The 15,224-nt window shown below is 38.6% G+C and overlaps 3 protein-coding genes across 3 annotated transcripts; all 3 read left to right on the top strand.

Moving 5' to 3' along the window:
* Positions 1-1,129: 1,129 nt before the first annotated feature.
* gal (galanin/GMAP prepropeptide) lies at positions 1,130-4,353 on the top strand. The gene is made up of 6 exons (XM_020935333.2): positions 1,130-1,210; positions 1,520-1,574; positions 2,440-2,511; positions 3,788-3,874; positions 3,979-4,050; positions 4,230-4,353. The coding sequence occupies exons 1-6, from the start codon at positions 1,130-1,132 to the stop codon at positions 4,289-4,291; spliced, it is 429 nt and encodes a 142-aa protein (XP_020790992.1). The 3' UTR covers positions 4,292-4,353.
* A 927-nt stretch (positions 4,354-5,280) lies between these two features.
* LOC129409519 (protein lin-54 homolog) lies at positions 5,281-10,189 on the top strand. Its single transcript, XM_055155881.1, has 12 exons — positions 5,281-5,453; positions 5,531-5,623; positions 5,744-5,828; positions 6,381-6,482; positions 6,556-6,661; positions 6,723-6,809; positions 6,882-6,910; positions 6,974-7,038; positions 8,054-8,156; positions 9,562-9,699; positions 9,791-9,873; positions 10,000-10,189. Exons 1-12 carry the CDS (start codon positions 5,281-5,283, stop codon positions 10,187-10,189), a joined length of 1,254 nt encoding a protein of 417 aa, XP_055011856.1.
* Positions 10,190-10,819: 630 nt separating this feature from the next.
* On the top strand, positions 10,820-12,484 carry LOC129409545 (spexin prohormone 2-like). The gene is made up of 5 exons (XM_055155946.1): positions 10,820-10,908; positions 11,261-11,335; positions 11,403-11,451; positions 11,548-11,625; positions 12,318-12,484. The coding sequence occupies exons 1-5, from the start codon at positions 10,906-10,908 to the stop codon at positions 12,398-12,400; spliced, it is 288 nt and encodes a 95-aa protein (XP_055011921.1). The 5' UTR covers positions 10,820-10,905; the 3' UTR covers positions 12,401-12,484.
* Positions 12,485-15,224: the final 2,740 nt, after the last annotated feature.

Below are 15,224 nucleotides of genomic sequence, written 5' to 3'. Positions count from 1 at the left end.
AAGGACTACAGCCCTATAATGTAACTGCTATAGTTTACACTCACAGGTCAGGTGTCTGTGGCCCATGTAACTCTTGGTTACCCTGTTTGTGTCTCTGTATCGAAGTGCAACATACAAACAATACATACAAGCTTTTGCTTAACACGACAATGTCTTCAACTGCTGAAACAAATAATTGAATCCCAACTTAAAATTGTGCCTTTCCTGTTTTGATATTGAGGAGCTTGTGCATATTTTCATTTGAGGTGATGTGAAAGCCATTTTGTACCTACAGGTGCTTTTTAGGGTGTTTTATTTTATGGTTTGCTCTGTAATTGCAATGACTCCATTACATTTTTCAGTCACAGCCAATTAAAACCATCTCCAAAATTTGTCCAAGGTAAACTCTAATTCAGTCTAATCTAATCTGATCTAATGGCCTGTCTGAGGTGATGACCTCATGTCCTTAAGCAGCTACCAAGTAATTGGCTGGAGAAATTCATGATTAGAGATACATTTTAGTGAAATTATTATTGATGAATCAAATTATTTTGATAATTATAAAAAGTATCTCATTTGACTCAGTTTGGCACAAACTTAATGAAATTGCCTTATGTGGAAAAAAAAGGTTAAGGTATATTTTATTGTTCCGTAGGGAAATTTGTCCACTACCTTTGTTCCTGACTTAAAGACCTTGTTACGTGTAGCATAGCCAGGGTCTGTTCTGCATATATGAAATGAACCATTTTGAGTCCCCAGATCACATTAGGGCAGAGGAACAGTTTTTTGATACTCTACAGTGTGGCGCCGCTGAGGACAAAGAGAAACGGCAGTGATGACATGAAGTGATGTTGTTGAGAGTCTTTGTGCTGAGTGTTCGTGACCTGCCCCTCCTGTGCCCCTCCTGTGAGTTGGGAGGGGCTGCTGACGCCGGCCGGCTCTGGATATGCCCATCATCTCTATAAAAGACACTGGGGTCTCCTACACCAACAAATCTCATCTGCACAAGCCACTCCAGACCCCAGAGCACAGAGAAGACCTAGTCCTCATAAAGGTGAGTGCCTCTGTATGCTGCCATACAAGATATTTCTATCTCTGTATATGTTTTCTAGCCGTATGTAACTCAACTTATGTTTGTTCTGTTTTGTAGATGCAGAAGTGCTTTGGCTTGTTCTGTGTGTCACTCATCTTCTGTGCTACCCTCTCAGAGACCATCGGCCTGGTGATAGCGGTAAGACCAACTTAGAAGCCTGATCATAAAGTTGTATATCTTGTTGGAAACTGATATTTACTAATGTGTTAATGTTGAATTACTGACCACAACAAGGACAAAAACAAAAAACATATAAAGAAATGTGCAGATCAGCAAACACATCAAACTACTGTTATGTTTTTAACAGATGAAAATTATTGTTACCAGATACCATATCATAGTTTGTTTTTTCTTGCCTTAATAGAATAAGAATAGAGTCTTTCACACTCTTGTAGTCCTTGAACAACATTAAACAAACCTAATGTATTAACTGTGCCTGTCCTATAGGCGAAAGAGAAGCGTGGCTGGACTCTGAACAGTGCTGGTTACCTGTTGGGGCCCCGTAAGTACTGACTGCACACTTTACATGAAACACCGTGCTACAGCTCTGAAGACATGGTGGACCTATAAAATACTGGACAGTTATATTTTATACAGGATTGGGCATTATGTCCTTTTCCCTCTATAATCATGTCTGCTCTGTTGTAGAAGAGTGTGGACAGTTAGGCACTTCTTAGTTTGGAGAGGTCCAAAAATCTTAACATCTTTAGACTGCTCTATGACAATCCATTTGCACTTTAGTATTACATTAACTTCTTTTCCTATTTTTGCTTGTTTATTTAAATAATAGAAATATCAAAATGGAACTGATTGCAGATCTAACCTGACAATTCTCATTCAAGAAGCAGTTTAAACTGGTAAGAGTTGTATGAATCGTATATTCCATCTTCAGCAACTGACCACTTAGAAAACTGCCTGTGCAATGGCTGATAAAGCAGAATTTAAAACCTTTATACCAAATTAAGTTAGTTTGAAAAGGTTTTATATGTTTCAGGGAGAGGGGACTTCTGAATAATACAAGCTGTGATAATTGTACAACTAATTTTCTCTCATTGAGCCCTAATAACCCTAAGATGCTGAATCTTAATAGCATGTGGTCACATTATGTGTGTTGCTTCTTTGTGACCTGACTATGTGTCCTGAGATGATGACCTGCTCTTTTAGAAATCAGAATTCTGTATCCACTATGCAGGCTAATTTAGTGTAATTTGAGGAATGGCCTTCTTTGCCACAGTGTAGAGCATACAAATAGAGAGCGGACAGTTAGCTGTGAATAGGCCGTGGACATGGAGTCAGGAAATGTTCCCTTTGTGTGAGTGTGTGTAAAGCCCAGGTAAAGGTTGCTCCTGCCTCATCCTGTGTTTCAGGTCGTATTGATCACCTAATTCAGATAAAGGATTCTCCCAGTGCCAGAGGCAGAGAAGAGCTGGTCACTCAATGTAAGATAGAAACAGACGGCCACTGCAGGGCCTTGGTCCGGCCAGGAATTGTTCTGCCTCACTGTCCTCACCTCAGTTAGCTGCTTCTGTCGCTAAACATGCCTCCAGAATCATGCATCTTTGTGTCAGGCAGGGATAGAGGACTTCATAACTAATACAATATGGAATAAATATACTATCGCAACAGTCAAATCTCACTTAAGATTCCTGCAACAAAATGGACACAGAAGTGAAAACAAATCACAGTTGCTCTAAGTGGTTCTGGTTTCTCCCATTTATTACATTTTTGTTTTCTTTTTATATTAATTTGAGCTGCCACTGTTTGCAGCTAAGTAAGTACAGTAATATAAGGACTTGTTCTCCCTTTCCATGGTGATAATGGACAGTGCCAGGTATGTTGTAGCTACAAACAATTGAGAGGTAAGATCCAGTAGTATTTTATCTAAAGAGGACCCAGGGTCAGACCACTTAACCGCTGGATAAGACCAGTCAAGAGAATGATATAAAAAGAATAATGGATCATGTCTTAAATAGGATGACTTCTCTCTTCTGATTACACTTATGATATCATTTTATATAAAAGAAAATGTACAATTTGGTTTACTTTGGACAGAATGGACAGAAACATATGACAGGTTCTACAAAAGTAAGACAGTATTAATCAGGGAATGCAGATGGAAACTAGATAATCTAGCCATAATCTGAGGCAGAACTTTTTTTTTTTATGATCTTAATGTCTCTAAAACTAAATTGTAACAGCTAAACTAAATTGTAAGAGCTAAAATAGAGTAATGTATGTAGAAATGCTGACAAAAACAGGGGTTTACTTGATAAAATTAATATCATTGTTACATTTTATGCAATGAAATATATTTGTTTCCATAGTGACAATGCACAGCTAAGACGTGGTTAGTTTGTTACATCTCATTTTATTCAAAAGCTCCTGACTTTGCAAATGGACCATGAAATACTCTTTTGTTTGTTTTTTTTATTTGCCAAGCTCACGCTCACTTTGTCTCTGTCTCATTAGTTCATTTGATGTCTGCATGCATCACTGTTAAAATGTGTGCCTTCTTGTTTTAATGCAATTCCGTGAGCCAAGCCCTGTAGTGGTCTGTTCAAGTTTGGATATCAATGCCAAACCGTTACAAAAATGCAGTACGCAGTAAGGAGGGACTGAGAACTGTAATTACCTCTTCAAACCAACAGCTGATATGTGAGGATGCAGAAAATGTGTCTTGTTAAAGTTTTCATTCATCCAATACTTGTTGTTCAGATGGCATAGATGGGCACAGGACTCTAGGAGACAAGCCTGGTCTTGCTGGAAAGAGAGACATGGGCCAGGAGGAAGACTTCAGAACAGGTCTGTCCTTTTATCGACCATAATGGGAGAGGTTTCTGAAGTGATCCAGTTACCTTTCTTCTGTAACTGAAAGGGTTATAGTGCATTTATGTTTTCTTGTGCAGGTTCTATGAGGATACCAGATGAAGACATCCTCCACGCTATCGTTGACTTCCTTTCCTACCTCAAACTCAAAGGTTGGCATTATGTTGTCGTGTCAGTGTCATTATTATTGACTTGTTTATCCACTCATTATGTTTAAGATGATGATTAAGATGATATAGCATGACCACACACACAGCTGCACTACAACTAGGCCTACACACAAAATTGCTTTAATGATGAAACACGAGTTAAGTCCCTTCTGTCCTTGTAGAGATGGGAGCCTTGGACAGCCTGCCTTCCTCAGTAACATCAGATGAAATGGCCAATCCATAGTGAGAAGATGTCTGCTCCTGTTACCCAAGTGTTACTTTGTGTGCACCTATCCTGATGACCTGTGTTAATAAAACTTTATCTACCTATGTTTGAAAAATGTTTTATTGATTATGAGAGACTATGACTGTTGTAATTCTATTATCACATATGAATGGAAAAAATAAAGAAATTGCACTTGGACTTAAAATCGTGTTTATTTTAATGTCAAACAACAATAGGCAAACTATCAGGCCTATTAAACGCTCGGTCATATGACGGTCGTTTTATTTTATAATACTTTATCCAGGGTCAAGGGCCCAATGCAGAAAGGGGAGCTCTGTAAGTCTAGTGTGCATTTTTTCTATAATTTGTAGGCCTTGTGCGGGCCCTCCAAGGGGGCAAACAAAAATGATCTGAGGGCCGCACTTGGTCGCCGGGCATGGCATGGATCTGTTCAGAGCCCTGTGTTGGAACTATTATATCTACATCCTTTATATAGCAGGCTGCTACATGTGCTGCAGCCTTTATGAATGACTATCTCCACATTTTTATTCCCACCGCTTCAAAAAGCAAATATATCAGACTAGATTTTATTTCCTCCGAGTTTGATAAGTGAAGACGAGGCCGTTAACAACAGAGCGTCCATAGAGCGTCAGTGTCTGTGGCCCAATGAGCCGCAGAGCAGGAGCCGCACATCAAACTGGAGCCGAGAAATTGCAAGTAACTACGTTGTTATCCCGTTTTAAATGACGTTTTTTAACTAATTAATTTGTCTTAATCAAGATAGAATCTGATGTATTTCATTGGATTCAAATAGTAAATTTATGATATTTTATTTTGTATTAAACATGCTAACCCCGAGCTTGGTTAACGGCTAACAGTTGATCTTTTTAAGAAATTGTTTTAAGCTTTATTATTTTATCAACGTCATGTTTGAAAATAACATTGATAAAGACACTTTTTACGTTTGTGTCTGACATACAGGTGCTTGGACAAATACTGTTTTTGACATGTACAGTTGCAGTGAAGATCCCAAATATGAGGAGAAAAAGACAGAAAACAGAGACATGCCGGAAGACAATGTCAGTGATCTTGCCTGTTTAAAGACTGTTGTGTGGACAGCCCCCCCTGCAGAGGACCTGCCTGCAACAGTCCAGTCTGGACAGTATCATGACCCACTTGGGTACTTTAAAGCCCGCACAGCTGTCTGTCAAAATGTTCAATCCTAGTGTCGTTATTAACTCTTCCGATCCACTACAGATATCAGTGTCCGGCTCAGCCTTTCCACTATCAGATGCCCTACCCAGACTACCTCATTTATCCACAGTGTCAGCAGTTTACCCTTCACAACAGGTAAAGTTGCTTTTGCGGACATGATATGATGGGGCATAAGGCTGTCTCCCGTAACAAATGCCAGTGACTTTTATGCATCAGTAGCAGCAGAATATAAACAACAGTCTCGTTTAATTGCAGCTCAATCATTGGTGCTGGGGGCAGCGGACAATCAAGCACGACTTCCTGGTTTATTACTGAGCCCATTCTATGCAGCATGATGCCAGTAAGTTTGCCCTGGTTGAATACACTAACAGTCAAACGTCTGGACACACCATCTCATTCAGTGATTCAGTGTTATTTTCTATACTTAATACTTTCGACATTTTATACTGTATACATGCAGAAGACATCAAATATATGACGTAAGATATATAGAATTAAAAATGTAATCATAACCAAATCCTCAAATTAGTCACCCTTTGCTTTGTTGAAAAATAGTTCTGTACAAAATAATTCCATGTATCTTGCATCACATACATTAAAGTGTGGCCGTACCGGCTTGTCAAAGCCTGATCTCATTAGATCTCAGAAGCTAAGTAAGGCTGGGCCTAGGTAGTACTTGGAAGGGTGTCCTTGTATTATATTAGGCGCAACACTTCACCTACATTGCCTAGTAAGAAAGTGGAGAGTGCGTGAGTATTGATGGTGGTCGGAGGGGCCGATGGCGCAGATTGGCAGCTGCACTTCTGTTAGTCTGCCCCAGGGCAGCTGTAGCTACAATAGTAGCTTGCCACCACTGACTGTGGAGTGAATAAACAATAAACTGTATTTTTAGGGGGAGGCGCGCCCTTCGGAGGACAATATTTGTGTGGATTTTACAATGGAGCATCCACGCTTTGAGGAACGCTCTTTAAACAGCAACCAACTTACACATCCTGTAGCTATAGAATATATGTCACATTTATTCATCATATTTTGATCCAGAATTCATAGCTTTTATTTGTCCACAGATGTTGTACAATGGAAATCAAAATGGACAAATTTTATCCATGAACTCTGAGCCAGGGCCAGTGTTTGTTCCAATGGTTGGAAACAATTCCTTCTGTCAGGAGGAAGGTTAGACATGATCATTTAGTGCTGATTTTTGGTAACGTGAATAAAACTTTTTTGTTGTTAGTGGTTACTACTCTTCCCTTTGACTGTGGTGCTGATCCTGATCTTGAATTGCTGTATGCTGGACAAAATGCAAGCAATAACTGCAGCGGTCAGTAATTTGGTTTAGATATACAGTATATTAACATTTGTCTTTAAATTAAGTGCTGTTTTTCCTTCACAGATTTCCTTGTTGTGAGCGATTATAATCAGGTAGATCAAATTGTATGATTCAAGGTATTACAAGTACAGTGAATGGAAATCGTGTGTCAACAGGTAGCATGTCCCTCAGGTTCTAGTGAGCCAGCAGCTAATAGTCACCGTCAAGCTTCTGTATCTCAGTAAGTCAGAACTCCTTGCCTCAAATAAGGACCAAGACAATAATTTAGGAGTATTTAGCAAACAGTAACAATGCTGTAGATTACAACATTGAGAAAGGAGAGTTAACATTAGACACAGCTATACAGTGAAGACACAGTTTAGATATTCATACATTTACTGGAGTGTACTTCCCTCTGCTGGCCACAATGAGAACACAAAGCCATGATTTTATTACTATGAACTACTTTTGAACAAATTTGCTCTGGTATTGTGAAATAGGCAATAATTCATTGATTTATATTTACTTTACTTTATGGTGATATCCATTACTTAACTCTAAAGGTCCTATATTACAGATAACTGACTATTGTGAACTTTAAGTTATGTTAAAATGTTGTTACCTCCTCAAAAACATGTCTGGAGTTGTGTTGCATTCACACATGTTTGAGTAATCTTTCATTAACTGTTCCACCTTGTGATGTCATGAAGCAATATTTTTCATTAGCATCTACATTTTACCTTTAGTTCAGTATAGATGGGCCATTCCAGGGCTGAAATTATCCAAATGATTCTATTGATATTGTATGGAGTTTAAAAACACAGTGGAGCACTTGTATCATGTATTAACACTTGACATCACAAGGTGGAACGGAGTGTTGTCATTTTGAGAGAAGAACTCAGGCTAAATATGCGTGTGAATATGTGTGAATGAAACAAAACCCAACTCCAGTTAAGTTTGTGATGAGGAAACAACATTACAACAAACACAGATCAGAAGATAGCATCATATGGGACCCTTAATATTATAATAGTTGTATTTTCTTTTGGGTTATATGTTTTTGGGTTATAATTTTCATATGTGTGGTGCTTTTACATCTTCCTCTTTCTATGATTGTGTGACCTTCAAAACCTCTGGTGCTTCGAGGTCTTATAAACCATGCCACTGCACCAAGTCCAGGTGCCTCAAACTGTAAGTATAACCACATTGTCTCTGTGGGCTTGAAATGATATTTAACTCACAAATCTCTCATTCAGATACTGCGAGTGCTTTGCTTCTGGAGCCATGTGTAACAGTTGTAACTGCACCAACTGCCACAATAACCCAGAACATGAAGCCAAGCGAAGAAAAGCTATAAAGGTATGCAGTTTAATGGTCCTATATTACACAAAATGTTCTCAGTGTGTTTAGTTGGGATAAAAAATTTCAGGACTGAAATTATCCAAATGATTCTCAACTCCAGGAATGGATTTGATGAGGAAACAACATTATATCATGGATCTTAAAATAGTGTAATATGGGCCCTTTAAGGAGTGACATAAAGACAGCAATGCTTTATCTAAAGTGCTTTTGACAAGTTAAGATACATATTTCACTTTACCATACATACTATTTAAATTAAATGGATTTGCCATCAAGACATCAAGGCCTTAGACATTTCTTTAAGTAAAATAATAAAATAGTAATACTGGCTTTACAGAAGATTACAAATTAATTATATATTTTAAAAAAAGACATTTTCTTACATCTAATCAGAATATGTATTTTTATTTTGTACCGTATTAGTGACTAAATGTACTATAGAGAATCAGAACTGAGGAAGCAGCTTGCATGAGCTGCAAAACGTATTCGACCAAATAAACTTTTGTCTGGTCGACAAATTTAATTTCTCCTTTGCCATATAAACAATGACGCTATATAGTTAACAACAAATAAAACATGGCATAATTATTGAAGTTTCAACACGCTGTGGTGGACATGAGCACAAATCAGTGTGTATGGACTGAGCGTGACCAGTGTGTGTCTACAGAGGTCTGGACCAGCACAAACAGTATTGACTGTGATAGAACTACTCACTGGCATCATTGATCAGGTTCTAACGGTTCACTATAGACCGTACAGCAGAGGAGTCTGTGTTTACTCACAGGTGACACTCCCCCGGTGGCTGCTGGGATTGACGTATGATCAAACTCAAACCTTCTGTGATCACAACTTCTGCACTTCTGTCACTGTAGTGTTGTATAAACGGGAGTTTCTTGAGCAAAGAAAGAGTCAGCATAACCTTAGAAGAGCAGGCATATTTTAAAAAATGAAGACAAGAATTTAAAAAAGAAGCTGTTTTTTTTTAGAATTGTTAATATATGGAACATCCTGAATGATGAATTTAAAAAGTCCAAAAGTATAGAAAAAAACAGTATAATGTATTATTTCTGTGAAAGCTTTAGAGCTCTGGAATGATCCATGCATTCAATTTAGTTTGTTTTTTATATATATTTTTTTCTCAGTACATCCTAGGTGAAAGTGTAAACACACACTTGCTGTTCATTTGCTGCCTTCATTATTGTCATTGTTTAACAGGGTTTGGGAGTATACTGTAAGTACTTTTTACTTAAGCCTAAACCCTTTTGGTCATGTCATGTTCCAAATGGGGTTATAATCTATGTCCTTGTAGTGCTGCAAATAACCAAATAAACTACTGCTATATATGCTGTATAGTTTACTCAAGATTCTGTGGTGAAATATGTGGATAATGCTTGTTCCGCAGTCCTGTCTTGCCCGTAACTCAGATGCCTTCAAACCTAAAATATCCGGTGGAAATTCAGGAGATGTAAAAGCCTGGCACAGCAGAGGATGCAACTGTAAGCGCTCTGGCTGTCTGAAGAACTACTGCGAGTGCTACGAGGTGGGGGTTACAACTACATTTAGACACCTCACAACTGCTTTTCAACTTCATCTTTATTAGTATTTATTATTATGTGATTTTTATCTCCCAGGCCAATATCCGGTGCACCCACAGCTGTAAATGCGTTGGTTGCAGAAACTATGATCCAGACCTGGCAGACAGTGAAAATTACAAGTCAGTTCGATAAATCTACACAATTTAAACAAAACAAATCTAACATCACTCATTCACCTGCACTGATGCGTTCATAAGGCTGTCATTAGAAGGCCCTGTGGAACTAACCTTGTGCTGTGTGTCCAGGGGCAGTGGGTCAGCGTCTGTGATTACCCCCGCAGTGATGGAGGCTGTGGTGGGGTACTTACTGGCCCGCGCTAGAGAGGCTGAGCAGGAGCAGCGCTGTGAGGCCTGGGCACAGCATGTGGTCCTCAGCGAGTTTGGACAATGTCTCACACAAATAGTCAAAGCTATGTTCAAAGTCCCCACACAGTGAGAGATGGGACTAGCAGGTTACAATAAGGCTAACAAAGAAGGTAGCATTGTGTTTAGCTTATGAAGTTATACATTTTATTCTTCTGTGAATATTTACATAGATACTTCATTTTGTTTCATGTATAGAACTTATTTATTTTGGTGAAGCTGCAGAAACAGTATGTAACAGTTTTAATACATTATTCATTAAACGCCTAAAACAACTTGAATGCATTTTATTTACACTGCTAGAAGTTTCAACAGAATACATAGGCTTATTTTCCACTCAATGAATTATTAATTAATTATTATCATTAAAGCAGGTCACTTGGCAGGCAACTTGGTTATTTATTTTTCCTTATTTTATCAACCTGAAAGCTATTATTCCATGTTTTCCTTTGGTGTATGTGGGATATATGTTGTTGTGAGGACAGTCCCACAGTGGTTGGGTCCGGATGCTAAGCCACATAAACAATTGGCTGATAACCAAAGTGGACACAGGAAGTACCTTTCGGTGTGGTTGGCAGCTCCATACTATTGATGTTCTCCTCTGTGGGTCACGGCCATGACGACAGCACTGTTTTTTTGCTGTTTTGTAGGCTCCAGTAAACAGGATTCCCGCCAGGCCTGGCAGGGAGGGCGGATCGAACATGTTACAGATGTGGCTGATAAAAGCAGCTGGAACAGGGCTGTGCACATAACACTGCACTGGCACCGGCTGCTCATCCCACGGCCACAATGGTAAGACTCACTCCTCCTGTGGGTGTAATGGGCTCAGGGTAGGCTTAAATTATTATAAAGCTTTATATTAGACCAAAATTTGTTTGTAAATGTTCAGGTCAGGACTTGGGAGCCTTTATATTTACCTGGTCAGCCAGAAGCACACACTTAGACAAAATTATAGAAAGAACAGAATGTAGAAGGGCCTGACTGGTCAGGCAACCTTTTATATGGCATGTTCTGGTTGAAGCTTGCAGAAATTTTGGATTCTTCAAAATGTACTATTAAATCATGCTGTAAAGGATGTAAGAAGATATTTGAAGAAACTATACTCAAAGTTACCTAAAAGACTTTGTCTGTTCTCTTCTGGTAGAGGCTGAGAGCTGCAGTTGTGTGGACATTGACTGTGATCATCTCATTATTTGTGGAGGTGCACAGTGTTCACAAGGTAAATAAACTTCTTATTTAAAGCACTATTTTCTTCAACCATGGCCATCAAACCGTTTTCTTTTCAGATGAAGATCCACTGGGGTCCACAGTCTATGATGTACCTCAAAGGCAAACGTGAGCAAATTTTTAAAAAAATTATTTATCAAATACAGATTTTAAAATATCAGGGCATGCCAGAATGACAGTGTTTTTGTACATTTGTGTTTACAGATGGCAGGCGGTTTGTATCAGAAGGAGAGAGCCAGATCTTGAAACAGAATCTGCAGGACTGGCACACACTCCTCAAAGGTAAAGGTTTATTTTATGTAAACTACTTCCTCAGTTGATTTGATTAAGACTGTTGTATGAAATACACATAACTTAACAATGGGAAGAGCATGAACAACCTGCCTGAGTGAATGTGGTGTGTGTGGTTGAGTATGGCAGTCCTACAGCATGTGTGCTCCAAAAGAAGCCTGGGTGTCTCTTGGTTTCATCTTAGGACAGCTGTTCCCAAAGTTTGTGCCCCCCCAATAATAATTCATGCAAATTTTGAAAGAATATGCACTGTTTTTCCCTCAAATGTACTGATACACTACTGATATAAAGTAGATATATATTAGACAAAAAAATTATGATATTAATTTTAAGCAAAATTTTCTTTCAAAGCTTGTTATGTGGACAGCCATTGGGTAGTGCCTTTGCGCCCCCCCGGCCCCAGACCCCACTTTGAGAACCTATCTTTACTAGGCACTGGTGCACTATGGGCATGGCTATGCATTTAACTTGAGATCCAAATATGTATCTTTATGTTACTATGTCAGCTATGTCCCCAATGTTGCTGCACTGTGTTGTACAGGTGTGTTTATGTTCTTGATTTTACACGTCTGTTTGTGCGCTTGATTATATAGGTGTGTTATTGTACACATGTTTTTGTGTTGTTGTTGATTGTACATGTGTGTTTGTGTTGATGTTGATTGTACAGATGTGGTCTTGTGCAGGTGTACAGCCGGTGGACTTCAGTAAACCTCGTCACATTGTGAGCTCTGAAAAAATTCTGATCCAGTATCTCCAGGAGAGATGAGAAGTACTGACCCGTGCAGCCAGAACCCTGTGGACCTAAGTCAGCGACAACTTCTGATACAAGTAACCGGCTGAGACTCCATCGGTGCTACATACCTCTACATACCTGTATAATGACCTGTATAATAACTGTATAGCTGTATAATGGCTTTAAGGAGGACTCACATATAAGCTATTGCATCTGTTTACTCATTTGGATATACTGTTTTGTACCTGCTTACAATGCATACATTTTACCAGAAGATGGCAGTGTTGCCTTTTTATGTTTTTCAAGCAGGTCCATAACTATTTTGACAAATTTATGTCTGCAATGCAAACATCTAAACCTAGGGTTTCAAACTGTATTCATTTTTAACATTCACCTGTATGAAGATAGATGTATCAATGGGTTTTCAGAATCATAAAACATTACAACCATTGCCATAGCCATTAGCAATTTAAAAAAATATATATTTTGAATGGTGAAAAATCCTAAAAATATCACCTAAACCGGGAAGCTGAGCTCATGAATAGGTCTATAGATCTAGGTCTAAAACATCTGGTGTGCCTGATTTTACACTACAGGAAGTCACATTTTTATTTTTTATTTTTTTGACCTCATCAGCATCTCTCATGGCAAACGTGTGTTTGAAGATTAAAGTACAATAAAGATGAACTATTTACTTGCAATGTGTAAAATGTGTAGCTTATTGGGTGGCCTTAGAACATTTTAACTCAGTGTGTGGGTGGTTATGTTTCAGATATTTTTAAAAAGCTTCATGGACTTGATTGTACTGTACCCTGCAGACCATAGACTGTACAAGGATATATATTTATATATACAGTCTGTGGTACAAACAAAAACTTTCAGTGAGGCTGCTAACACAAACAGTGGCTCTGCTTGGTTTAGTTAATCCTGTAATAGATATTCAGTGTGTTTAAAGTGCTCACGTTTCAGCCAGGTTCATTCAGTCCCTCAGCTCCTAAAATCACAACAGACAGTTCATCCTTTCTCCATCAGCAGAGAGGGAAGGGGAGAGAGAGAGGGAGGGAGAAAGAGGGAGAGGAGGAGAGAGGGGGATAGAGCTGGGTGTTAACTTGACCCATGGATCACCCTAAGCTCCTTCCTGTCCCCATAACTCCAGGCATTACACTCACACTTGGGCATTTACAAAGGTAACAGTTTTAGGCCATGTGGAAAACTGTCCAAATATTGACATTTCCACATCGTCTTAGTGCATTTCAAACTTTTACTTGAAACAGAAACTATGAAAGGACTTATTTATAATTTAGCAAGGTAATGGACTTCCACTCCAAATTCAACGCAGGTTTTTGTGCTGGCGGTCACCCTGTCAATTTCTATGGACTGGGATCAGCTTTAACACAACCCTGGCTTGCATCACCCCCCATTCTTTGCATATCTAAAATTTGAAGTATTTTGATTAAAAGCAAAAGTTTCAAAAGCCATTGCCAACATTATTTATAGCTGACTATCAAATCCAAATGTACTCAAATCCAAACATTGTGTTTTATTATAGTGTAGGAAAGGCTATAGAATATTCATATTTTATCAGCTCCCGTTGAAAGCAAGACTGTTAATTTGAATTGTGTGCACGTAGCTCTTTTACAGGATGAAGTCATGGCAGTCCTATCATAAATCCTGCATCTTTAGAGGGGCACTTCCACTTTATCACCAAAAGAAACAACCATATTAATGCTCCTATTTATACTTTGCAACTGATGTCATCTACTTTCCCTGAGGTGTGATGCTAACTAGAGACTCTGCTCTGTCTGACTTCAATCTGAGCTTTGTTTTAACACAATCTGATCAGAAAGAGCTGACTTAGACAGAAGAACAACAGGTGAGATCATTTGTGCTGTTAAACAAGTCTCTCACACATAAAATTACAGTCACAAGCTGGTAAGCACTAGCCAATAGTTTTTCAGTTTTCAGTCTCTCTTTTGTTGAAATTCAAACACTTCAACAGGACCATGAACACACACTCCTGAAAATGTGTTGTTTAAATCCATTTTGTATTTTTTCTTGAGTTTTCACGCAATCTAAACACTGTTTAGTTGTTATTGCTCATGTGTGCATTGTGTCACCATTGTAATTGATGAATATTCTGCCAATAGAAATATATAGAAATACACCCCCAGAATAAACTGCAAAGTATGAATTTGAAAATGCAGGATCTTGTATTTTCTATGTGCCTAAGCCTGTACATGTTCTGAAGAGTAAATTCAATATCTTAATTTCAGCCAAACGTGTCTCTGTTTAATCCATGATGCAGACTTTTTTATGTAAGCTGATCTGAGTGATGGTATTTTGTAAACAGTGTAGTGATACTAACAGCGTTTGACAAGCTGCCAACAGGAGACACAGGGAGACCCGAGGAAAGAAAGAGCGCAGTGTACCAGCCATCAGCATTTTGCGGATGAAAGGCGATCCCTGCCCCGAAACACACCCAGGACTCCCCGATAAGAACAGTCTGTGTCCATCTGCGCAAGCTACAGACACGACAGGAATTTCCTTTTTTAATTTCCTAATATAATATACGTGTTGAGTGTGAATGTTGTGTCAATGACTCAAGCTATAGTGTTGTACAGGAAAAGTAACTACTATATTTGTATATATTGTACTGGAGTTTTTATGTTTATGTTTTATATTTCAGTAAATCTGTTTGGCCAGCTCAAAACAAAAACATTTGTTGTCGTAAGTATATTTTCTTATATTATGGTCTTTTTTTGGGAATAGCTTATTGTTTTCATTATTGTAAAGGTGCACAGTGTAAGCTTATGGTTGGAGGTCTGTCACCCGCTTGTTTCTATGGATATGTAACTGC

This window comes from Boleophthalmus pectinirostris, unplaced genomic scaffold (assembly GCF_026225935.1).
Source record: "Boleophthalmus pectinirostris isolate CB_2022bp ecotype Guang Dong unplaced genomic scaffold, ASM2622593v1 HiC_scaffold_2, whole genome shotgun sequence".
In the NCBI taxonomy this organism is placed as follows: Eukaryota; Metazoa; Chordata; class Actinopteri; order Gobiiformes; family Gobiidae; genus Boleophthalmus; species Boleophthalmus pectinirostris.
The sequence above is the reverse complement of the archived record's forward strand: the minus strand, read 5'-3'. Positions and strand labels throughout refer to the sequence as shown.

Coding starts and splice junctions, on each gene's coding strand:
- gal (XM_020935333.2), top strand. CDS start 1,130: ATGCAGAAGTGCTTTGGCTTGTTCTGTGTGTCACTCATCTTCTGTGCT. Junction 1,211..1,519: donor CCATCGGCCTGGTGATAGCG/GTAAGACCAACT, acceptor CCTGTCCTATAG/GCGAAAGAGAAGCGTGGCTG. Junction 2,512..3,787: donor AGAAGAGCTGGTCACTCAAT/GTAAGATAGAAA, acceptor CTTGTTGTTCAG/ATGGCATAGATGGGCACAGG.
- LOC129409519 (XM_055155881.1), top strand. CDS start 5,281: ATGTACAGTTGCAGTGAAGATCCCAAATATGAGGAGAAAAAGACAGAA. Junction 6,662..6,722: donor TTCCTTCTGTCAGGAGGAAG/GTTAGACATGAT, acceptor TTTTGTTGTTAG/TGGTTACTACTCTTCCCTTT. Junction 8,157..9,561: donor AGCGAAGAAAAGCTATAAAG/GTATGCAGTTTA, acceptor CTTGTTCCGCAG/TCCTGTCTTGCCCGTAACTC.
- LOC129409545 (XM_055155946.1), top strand. Junction 11,336..11,402: donor AGGTGCACAGTGTTCACAAG/GTAAATAAACTT, acceptor TTTTCTTTTCAG/ATGAAGATCCACTGGGGTCC. Junction 11,452..11,547: donor GATGTACCTCAAAGGCAAAC/GTGAGCAAATTT, acceptor TTGTGTTTACAG/ATGGCAGGCGGTTTGTATCA.